Source organism: Ylistrum balloti, unplaced genomic scaffold (assembly GCF_031769215.1).
Source record: "Ylistrum balloti isolate Yb309-2 unplaced genomic scaffold, AGI_CSIRO_Ybal_v1 Utg370332, whole genome shotgun sequence".
Lineage (NCBI taxonomy): Eukaryota > Metazoa > Mollusca > Bivalvia > Pectinida > Pectinidae > Ylistrum > Ylistrum balloti.
The window spans coordinates 1,621,981-1,634,027 of NW_026782241.1; the positions used below are offsets into that span (position 1 = coordinate 1,621,981).

Below are 12,047 nucleotides of genomic sequence, written 5' to 3' on the forward strand. Positions count from 1 at the left end.
ATGGCGACTACCAAGAAGGATACACCCATTCCTGCTCTTCGTGTCAGTCAGGTTTGTAAGATCTGTGTGGTAAAATGTCGCTACTGGAGTCAATCTATATTTACCTTATGTTTTGTTTTAAATAATAAATGCACTGTCAAACCTGAAGATGACTCCGTATTCCAGTATCAATATTTTCACCTGTTCAATTTATGAAACACGTGTTTTTTGTTGGTGATCTAATTACAGAAAGTGATTGTTTTTTTATTATTTAATGCACTAGCAGATAACATCGTATGCTTGAAACAAAGTTATTAAACATGCGCACATAAAATTGTAGACCATGCTGTCAGCGTGTCATCACAGACTGGAATAACGTGTTTGTGTAATTCGGTATTTGACACAACATCATATGCAGTTTAGACTAGCTTATCCCTTTTGTACTGAACGTTTAACAGTACTTAGAATGTGGTTAGCTATAAGTGTTGTTGGGTTACATAAGATCTACAGTATAATAAATCAAGTTTTCAATTCAACCACAATTTCTGTGACTGTTCTATGTATGTTAGACTATCACAGCCTGACTATCAGAGAACTAGAGTATCATATAGATGTCTGTGTCTATATAGAGAGATACAAGCGGCTGTCATACATACAATGTAGACGACAGAAATCAGATACTCATAAATCATATTCTGTAGCAATCCATCAATACATAATTAATTAACTCTGTACGATATAACCATTATAGCCATATTTTTTTCAATATTAAGTAATATGACCAGTAAAAGAATGCTTTGATAATTGAATTTAAATCCAGAATGTAACAATACTCTTCTTTCACCATTTAAATTTTTCTCCTCAACCATTTTTAACATATTTATATGTAATCAACTTCAATTCCTTGTTATGATGGATGGCCATCAACACCTAACAACTATATCAATAAATCACCTACAGATATACATTACTGAACAAGCTACAATATATGACAGACATGATACCTGTAAAGAAAACATCATATATAAGATACAAGATTAACAAGTTTTCTTTTAAACTTTATATGTACTATCACTGATGTTGGAAATCCTTGTTGGAATGTAAGATTATTTACTTTTTGTACATATATGTTGGGCCTAGAAAAATTAGTGCTGAAAGTTTTTTTTTTATTCTCTTTGATGAAACTAAGCCTTGTAAATCTAAAAATTTGGAACAGAAAGAATTGTAGGATATGCTGCAGATTCTAGTGTAATTTGGCATATGAGTAATAAAAAATATGATTTCATAGTTAATTAAAAAGCAACATTGCCTCAGACTAATATATGGGTTTCAATTAAGTCTCCTCATTGAGAGTGAGTTAAGAAATATTCATGAACTTGATTTCCATATTATGTACATTGTAGCTTTCTATACTTAATAGTATCTGTGTATTAAAAGAAAAAGGAATAGTTTGAAGATTTTTTTTATCCTGTCTTTTTCTTTAAATATTTTCTTATTCTGTGGTTTCAGCTTGATGCTGCCGAACTTGACAATGAAGTTATCTCCCTTATAAAGAGTCAGCTGATGCAATTGTTTAAATATCATCAGGTAATTATTATACCCTCCGCAACAAAATTAGTGGCGTATACTGAAATCAGCTCGTCAATTTGTCTGTGAACAAATTTTTTTCAGCTTGGATTTTCCTTAGTTTACAGTGGATTATTTTTTTCAAATTTCATTCGAATCGTCAGTGTTCAGTTAGTTAGTGCTCTCTGAAGTGATTTTTAATTTCAACCCTTTTTAAGGTTGTTATGCCCCTTTTCTATGAAAAATGAACACAATGTTGTAAGTAACTGTACCTTATGGAGCTGGGCCCCCTAGGCAAAGTGGTGGTAATACATGTCACCTTTGGTTACAACTTTTGGTGACACCCCCTTGTTGTCAACTGTAGTTGAATTTGACTATTTACAGATTTCATTTATTGTTTCAAAGTTAGACAGAATTTTGAAAATATACTGTTATCTGCTATGATTTGGGGAGAGTGTCAAAAATAATATGCTTAAAATTAACCTGTATATATGTCTGTAGGGCGAGAAAGTGGGTAAGCTGTAAGTCAAAGTATTAGGCCATTGGTACACTGTGATTGAGTGCTTGGATTGAATGACCATTTTTACTAATATCAATTATTTCATATTTATTGAAGAAATACATGTATTTCTATCAACTTTATAACATGTGTAATGATATCTGTGGGTTTTTTATTTCTAGTCAAACACACTTGTAAAGTACGGACCTGAGGTGGATGCACTTCTCAAAATTCTCGTCTGGAAGGTAAGAAGTCAATCTATTCCTGGAATTTATAGAGAGCTTGTTCCTCAACTTTAACTTGGCTTTGTTACTCTGAGTTAAATGTTCTTATATGGCAACCTTTCTTTCTCATACCGTTCAAACAAACAGAACCTCTCTATACATCAAACAGATTCGATTAAACACCATTAAACAAAGAAACCTGTCTGCATCAGTTATGACTGTTAAGTCTGGTAACATATGCTTACCCATAGTCTGCATTATGTTGATGTCGTTTTATACCAATTACAACAGGATTTAAATTTAGATAGTTTTTGACTATGTTAACTCTGACATTTCAAATTTTTATTTATATTTTAAACAATATTGTCATATCATTTGAACTGGTGTGACAGAATTTATTAAATTTATTTCTAAATGACCTCACAAGCTACCAGTAATCATTACTGACAGTATGGTCAGTCAAGTGGAACTGTTATATTGACTGTGAAGCATTACTGTTTCTTTGCTAATGATGATAATGTCAGAATGTCACATGTTAAATGTCGTTTGCAGTATTTTTAATAACCCTTCTCTCTGGCTGGATCATTTCGTGACATCACTATGTAAATGTAGATATATACTTACACCATAATACAGGTTATGTTTTTATTGCCACACTCCAAACATGATCCAAATAAAGATATTTTCTTATAAATAGAAGATTTACAGTTTTGTCTGAAGAAGAAACTTTTATGAAAAGAAATCCACTTCAATAAGGTGTTTGTTGTTACAACTGACTATTGGGTCGCTGGTCAAATAAACACTGGACACTAGATCTAAGCCCATTACAGTTTTGTATGTAAATACTACACAAACTCAGTGTACCTAAGTAGCTATATATTGATTAAGTACTGATATATGATCAGGGAAAGGTATATCAATGATATTTCTATTGACTCTGTATGTATTTCTAATGACCCTGTATATCAAATAACCTTATTTTTTTTGATGACCCTTTCCTTCTAATTGCCCTGTATTTTACAATGACCCTGTATGTCTAATGACCCTGTATTTCTAATTACCTTTTATTTTAAAATAACCCTGATATCTAATTGCCTTATATTTTGTAGTAACCCTCTATTTCTAATTGCCTTTTATTTTGTAATAACCCCCTATTTCTAATTGCATTTTATCGTAAAATAACCCTGTATTTCTAATGAAAATGAACTTGTATTTCACACTGACCCTACATCATTGCTTTGTATCTTATAATGACCCTGTATTTTATGACACTTTATTTCTTACAGTCTAAGATATCAAATTAATGGTCATGTTTACATCTTGTTATGATCATTCCACTGTTTGCCTATTGGCACAAGGAACCTGGGTGTAGTGGACATGGAATATGACTGTTTGAAAACATTTGAATTAGAACATTACATTAGCGGAGATGACGCTGTCATTGTCCACAGGCCTGCTATGGGTTTACTGTTTATAGTATGGATTTAAGCAATCATACTGTATTGTCTTTGTACCTGGCAGTGACTAATTATTTAATCATTGTAATTATTTTGTGCAGTGGATACAGATAGATAATGATAATGTATTACAACATCTACACAGCATCAGACAACATTTGTCAGGGGTGAATATCTACAGATAGACTGAACTGTCACTATTTGTCGGGGTGAATATCTACAGATAGACTGAACTGTCACCATTTGTCAGGGGTGGATATCTACAGAGAGACTGAACTGTCACCATATGTCAGGGGTGAATATCTGCAGAGAGACTGAACTGTCACCATTTGTCAGGGGTGAATATCTGCAGAGAGACTGAACTGTCACCATTTGTCAGGGGTGAATATCTACAGATAGACTTAACTGTCACCATTTGTCAGGGGTGGATATCTACAGAGAGACTGAACTGTCACCCTTTGTCAGGGGTGAATATCTACAGATAGACTTAACTGTCACCATTTGTCAGGGGTGAATATCTACAGATAGACTTAACTGTCACCATATGTCAGGGGTGAATATCTGCAGAGAGACTGAACTGTCACCATTTTTCAGGGGTGAATATCTGCAGAGAGACTGAACTGTCACCATTTGTCAGGGGTGAATATCTACAGAGAGGCTGAACTGTCACCATTTGTCAGGGGTGAATATCTACAGAGAGACTGAACTGTCACCATTTGTCAGGGGTGGATATCTACAGATAGACTGAACTGTCACCATTTGTCAGGGGTGAATATCTACAGATAGACTGAACTGTCACCACATGTCAGGGGTGAATATCTACAGATAGACTGAACTGTCACGATTTGTCAAGAATGAATATGTATGGAGAGATTTAAGTGCCACTTCCCTCTCTGGAAACACACACTGACACATTAAAGTGTGGACAGTTAGTGACCTCCCTCCCTGGAAACACACTGACACATTAAAGTGTGGACAGTCAGTGACCTCCCCTCTCTGGAAACACACACTGACACATTAAAGTGTGGACAGTTAGTGACCTCTCTCCCTGGACACACACACTGACACATTAAAGTGTGGACAGTCAGTGACCTCCCCTCTCTGGAAACACACACTGACACATTAAAGTGTAGACAGTTAGTGACCTCCACTCTCTGGACACACACACTGACACATTAAAGTGCAGACAGTAAGTGACCCCCTCCCTGGACACACACACTGACACATTAAAGTGTGGACAGTCAGTGACCTCCCCTCTCTGGAAACACACACTGACACATTAAAGTGCAGACAGTTAGTGACCTCCCCTCTCTGGACACACACACTGACACATTAAAGTGCAGACAGTTAGTGACCTCCCCTCCCTGGAAACACACACTGACACATTAAAGTGTGGACAGTTAGTGACCTCCCCTCTCTGGACACACACACTGACACATTAAAGTGCAGACAGTTAGTGACCTCCCCTCCCTGGAAACACACACTGACACATTAAAGTTGGGACAGTAAGTGACCTCCCCTCCCTGGAAACACACACTGACACATTAAAGTGTAGACAGTTAGTGACCTCCCCTCTCTGGAAACACACACTGACACATTAAAGTGTAGACAGTTAGTGACCTCCACTCTCTCACACACACACACACTTCCTCTGGACACACAAATAGTTTGTTACATCAATCCCCTCTGTGGAAACACACACTGACACATTAAAGTGTGGACAAAGTGACCTCCCCTCTCTGGACACACACACTGACACATATATCAGCAGATTGTCCCCTCTCTGAAACACACACTGACACATTAAAGTGCCAGACACTCCCCTCTCTGAAACACACACTGACACATTAAAGTGTGGACAGTTAGTGACCTCCACTCTCTGGACACACACACTGACACATTAAAGTGCAGACAGTAAGTGACCCCCTCCCTGGACACACACACTGACACATTAAAGTGTGGACAGTCAGTGACCTCCCCTCTCTGGAAACACACACTGACACATTAAAGTGCCATGACCCCCTTGTGTGGACACACACATGACAGGGTTTTTACAAAGATGACCTCCCCTTCTGGACACACACACTGACACATTAAAGTACCAAAGATGCCATCCCCTCATGAAACACACAACACATTAAAGTTTTTACCAAAGATGCCATCCCCTCATGTCACAACCCATCAGGGTTATTACCAAAGATGCTATCCCCTCATGTCACAACCCATCAGGGTTATTACCAAAGATGCTATCCCCTCATGTCACAACCCATCAGAGTTTTTACCAAAGATGCCTCCCTCTCTGAAACACACACCACATCAAGTTTTTACCAAAGATGCCATCCCCTCATGTCACACTCATCAGAGTTTTTGGACACACACATAACATAAAAATAAACTTTATTGACCTTTTAACACACATTGACACATTAAACAAGTTATGTCACTCTCTACACACACATCACTAAAGTGTTGGCTCCGGATGTACACGACGCATTAAAGTGTGGACTTATCTGTGGGACACATTAAAGTGCAGACAGTAAGTGACCTCCCCTCCCTGGAAACACACACTGACACATTAAAGTGTGGGACAATAATTATGTGTGCCTTTGCATTCCTACCTGTTTACTGGTCACGGCACCATTCAACTTCCTCTGTAAAAATAGTTTGTTACATCAATAAAACTGTAAAAAGAATATTACATGAATAGTGTGGAAAGTTAGCATCCGACTCATAAGGTAATATATCAGACTGTGTATGTCATACCTGAATGATGCCATCCCATCATGTCACAACTCATCAGAGTTTTTAACACTGCGCCACCACTAAAGATGCCATCCCCTTATGTCACAACTCATCAGAGTTTTTACCAAAGATGCCATCCCCTCATGTCACACCTCATCAGAGTTTTTACTAAAGATGCCAGTCCCTTATGTCACAACTCATCAGAGTTTTTACCAAAGATGCCATCCCCTTATGTCACAACTCATCAGAGTTTTTACTAAAGATGCCATCCCCTTATGTCACAACTCATCAGGGTTTTTACCAAAGATGCCATCCCCTTATGTCACACCTCATCAGAGTTTTTACTAAAGATGCCATCCCCTTATGTCACAACTCATCAGAGTTTTTACCAAAGATGCCATCCCCTTATGTCACACCTCATCAGGGTTTTTACCTAAAATGCCATCCCCTTATGTCACAACTCATCAGGGTTTTTACCTAAAATGCCATCCCCTTGTGTCACAACTCATCAGGGTTTTTACCAAAGATGCCATCCCCTTATGTCACAACTCATCAGAGTTTTTACCAAAGATGCCATCCCCTTATGTCACAACTCATCAGGGTTTTTACCAAATATGTTGTCCCATCATGACATGACATAATACTGTTTAATCAGTCATTCTTCACCTCAAGTTTTACAGGGTCTTCATTGATTGGTCAAGTGGTGTTATAGAACTGGGCAGTTAGAGTTACTGTTGGTCATTTACAGTACCACAAAATGACCTCTTCGTATGGTAAAGTTCTGTTGGATGATAGACATATAATTATACTTATATGATTACATTCTTCAGTATATCAATATTGTCATAGCAATTATTCCAACCATTTGTCCTAAAGACCAACATACAGTTGTCCTGCTTAACGTCATGTCAGTATCTAGGAATAAGGACAGAATTTGAAGGAAATATCTAACGCACCTGTCTATAGTTGTGACAAAATCTAGGTGTAAGTTATGAAGTATCACATCTGTTATTTCATGGCAAAGTCTATGGGTAAGTTAGTACAGGATTTATAGGAAGTATTATACCTGTTAAAAGTTGTGACAAAGGAAATTAAGAATTGTCTTATAGAGAACATACAGTTAGGCGTTTGATTAGTTATGAAGTGTATCATGGGAAAGACAGAATTATCGTGTCAGATCTCCAGATACACATTAGCTGCTGTAAAGATCTGATTTGACCTTAATTAATAAAAATTTAATTATAAAACATTTACAGGTGTATATATTAATTAGCTATATCTGTCTTATATTTAATTGATATTTGGGACATATATATGTACCTTGTAAAGCCTGTTACTCTGTGTTACTGTATCCTGATCAAAACTTATATTTACCAGTTCATATGTGACAATACTCTGTCGCAGATATTGATTTATAAATAAATTACCAAAACCAGATTATAACACTGGATTAAGAACTAAATTTAAATAGGTTTTATACATTATAATTATGTTGATATAAAAACACCCATGACCACCTGTCAAGTCTCCATTTTAAAACAGAGCACCAGTGTATATTTTTGGTTTCACACTTGAGGTATTTGCAAAAAGATAAAAAATAAAAGCTATTTTTTTTCTCTGTATTCTATTTATAGTACATGAGATTGTAATAAAAGGTTAAACATAAATGTGATTTAATGTATGTAACATAACCATGATGGTCATTGGTTAAAGTTAGAGCCAATGAACTCACTTGACCAATTTCAAAAAAGTGTGTGTACAAGACCTCTCAGTTACAGGTATTGATAAGTACCTGTTCTTGATAGGGGATAGTTGCTTACTGATATATCTATGTGAGCCTTTGTAACTCAGATTCATGGAATGGTCTAAATTTTATGGAGAATTAGATCTATATTTACAGTCACAGTGCGTACCCCTGTCTGGTTCATAATATTGTATGGAATTCACACCATTTGGACATTATCATGTTTATTTCCCTAAATAGTCTGCTAGTCTCATTTCATAAATGTCATGATGAAAAATACAAGATCTCACATGACATATTACCTCATGCTACCTTTGACAGTTCAGTTTGACCTTTGACCTTTAGATTTGTACATCATTAATGATAAAACCTGATTGTAGTAGGCAGGGACTATGGAATCAGTACTTTGGTCCTATCAGACAAGATTTTATGATCGCCTTTGTGACAGTGTAGGTAATGATATACTCTGACACTTATTCCAATATCAAGTTAATCACTTCACACCTTTTCTGTCCACACCTGTAAGCTTACCTGGTTTAGTACAGAGGCCAGTATTCAACGGTTATTACATATCATTTTGCTTCCACAGTTTTATTGTGATCATGAATTTAGTTGCAATATGAAACATTTTGTTTAAGCATTCAGAGATCTCTTATCTATATATATATATAAAGGCTCTCCTGAGATCTTACATATCACAGAGGCCACCAATGGGAGATCTGTATGTTCTCAGAGGCCACCAATGGGAGATCTGTATGTACGCAGAGGCCACCAATGGGAAATCTGTATCTATACATAGAGGCCACCATTGAGCTATATGTATGTACACATAGAGGCCACCATTGAGCTATATGTATGTACACATAGAGGCCACCATTGAGCTATATGTATGTACACATAGAGGCCACCATTGAGCTATATGTATGTACACATAGAGGCCGCCATTGAGCTATATGTATGTACACATAGAGGCCGCCATTGAGCTACATGTATGTTTACATAGAGGCCGCCATTGAGCTATATTTATGTACACATAGAGGCCACTATTGAGCTATATTTATGTACACATAGAGGCCACCATTGAGCTATATGTATGTACACATAGAGGCCGCTATTGAGCTATATGTATGTACACATAGAGGCCACCATCAAGCTATATGTATGTTCACATAGAGGCTGCCATTGAGCTATATGTATGTACACATAGAGGCCGCCATTGAGCTATATTTATGTACACATAGAGGCCACCATTGAGCTATATGTATGTGCACATAGAGGCCGCCATTGAGCTGTATGTATGTACACATGGAGGCCACCATTGGGAGATCTTTATGTACATATAGAGGCCACCATTGAGAGATCTGTATGTATATATAGAAGCCACCATTGAGAGATCTGTATGTATTTATAGAGGTCACCATTGAGAGATTTTTTGTATGTACATATAGAGACTGCAAGACACCCAAGGAAATAACAAAATAATCTTACAGAAAAATTCAAACAAAGCTAAACATGGTGCTGCTGCATTCATACACAATCTTGTAGGATCAATACAGCAGCACTTTATAATAGACTCATCTATTGATCTAGTTGACAAAAATATGCTGAGTCAGTAGATATTGAAGTTTTATTTAGATGTGGAGACAGCTACAACTACAGGCGATGAAACGTGAACATAATATTATCATAACTATCAATATTTGTAAACAAACACGGAACAATTAGATTATGTTACTCCTAATTTTGTAAATTAGATGACAAACTAGTGGTGTGCCTGTTACGTTATATGAATACTTGAGTGCTGTATTTCATTATGATGGTTTGATGCTTCGTTTTCGCCCCTCTGTCAGAGGGTGGACTTTCACATCTCTTATGTATGTTTTGTTTGTCAGTTAGTCAGCCATGATGTATTTTGACATATAGAAATTGGTTCACTGTTCTTCCACCAAAGAAATCTTCTTGAAACTTCAGGGACGTTTTCAATTGGGTTGAAGCTGTGATACCATGTTAACTTGATATAATATTCAAGATGGCCACCAAGTGTCAATTTTAAATTAAACATTTGATATTTGTTACTACTCCTTTTGAAGTGAGATTGAAAGATCTTCTTGTACATGTTATCGTAACCCTGGTAAAATACTAGCCGCAATATACTTCTCAGTGAGAGAGGAGAGAACTTCTCTTTAGCTTGATGGTTGAGTGTCAGGCTACTTAAGCCATGGTCCTGAGTTCAAATCCTAGCAGAAGCATTGAAATGATTCATGGTTCTACTGATAGCTTGAAATACACAGGGTGTATTTTTCACATGAAGATACGAAACACAGACTGATTTTTTTTGTAACTAATCTTATTTTTGAGATGTGTGCTTTTCCAAATTCTAATTTTACCACTCAAAAGTAGCGAAAAATACATCTCTCATAACAATTATCATTGTTTTCTTAGAGTCTATTGTTTAATGTTGATGACTTACTGTGAAAATACATCACCCCTACCTAACTAACCCGCTAGACAGTAATTTAGATGTTAAAAAAAGAGTAAACAATATCATTGTTGAAAAAAATTTTCTGATTGTAGGAACACAGCAGTTTTTTAAGCTACACTCAAGTGTAGTAGAGATGAAATATCAGTGATAAAGTTTTGTCTGCAGTGTATTAGAATACTGAGCTAATCAATACATGTTATGGAAGGAATGTGATTTAAGTGAATGATACCTTACATTCCAGAGTATATACCTACCATCTACAGTACCAAACAGTTCTCATTCTAAAATTGATTATATACTCATGTGCAAATTTGGCAGCTGAAGACAGACCAGGAGATATCGAGAAAATTTGGCATCTTTTTAAAATCAATTTGGATGCAGACACTTGATATACGCCAACATAAATGATGTTTTGTTTGTTTTGTTTAGATTTTTTGTGCGGTTTGTGCGAGAGACAAATACAGGATAAAAAGAATTACAGGTTATTTATCATTAAATGTATGTTAGTTGTAAGTAAACTGATATTTTTGGAAAACAATTTTAAATGTTCTACATGTAGTTCCCATGAAACTCTTCCCTTCAGTAGTTTTAGACTTGTACGTGAGTCGCACGACTGATAACAAAGAGCGTTGAGTTAAGTACAAGCTCAGCCCACCTCTCACTAGACTGGTTCAGTCACTTTCAGGAGAGTTTCAGAATCTGCCGAGAGTTAAGTCTAAAGGTGTGTGTTATTCTTCAGCTTAACACACAGATGTATCAGCAACATCATACTGGATCTTTACTCATGGTATGAAAGCTTTCAATTAGAAGTCATAGGTAGTGTTAATCAACAAATTGACACATCAAAAACATGACAAAACAGATTAGAATTGACATGGTTTTTGCCACTCATGGATTTAGAGAGCAATGTTTATCCACAGAATCAAAAGCCAGCAAAAATGCATAATTTTGTAAAACCGTAAAATTTGAACAAAATAAAAATATTTGATTTTACAATATTTGAAAATCAAGAAATTTATTGAATCGTGGGACAATCAAGTTCACATCCCCATTTAGATTTTGACATTTTTGTTTGTTTATTACTTTGGGCTTTTCCTTAATCGTCTCTTAGGTTTCAAATATTAGGCCTTTTACATCACTGAGGAGTCCTAGAAGGACAAAACAGCTGTATGATGTAGCATCACTGACGAGTCCTAGAAGGACGAAACAGCTGTATGTTGTAACATCACTGACGAGTCCTAGAAGGACGAAACAGCTGTATGTTGTAACATCACTGACGAGTCCTAGAAGGACAAAATAGCTGTATGATGTAGCACCACTGATGAGTCCTAGAAGGACAAAACAGCTGTATGAT

The 12,047-nt window shown here is 36.3% G+C and overlaps 1 protein-coding gene across 1 annotated transcript in view; it reads left to right on the top strand.

Annotated features, from left to right (window-relative positions):
• The window catches only part of LOC132553529 (peroxisome biogenesis factor 2-like), a 46,866-nt gene continuing 34,819 nt past the window's right edge, over positions 1–12,047 (top strand). The window contains exons 1-3 of the mRNA XM_060217777.1: positions 1–51; positions 1,489–1,566; positions 2,227–2,289. Of these exons, the coding sequence (XP_060073760.1) occupies positions 1–51; positions 1,489–1,566; positions 2,227–2,289 (192 nt within the window). The remainder of the gene's footprint in view (positions 52–1,488; positions 1,567–2,226; positions 2,290–12,047) is intronic.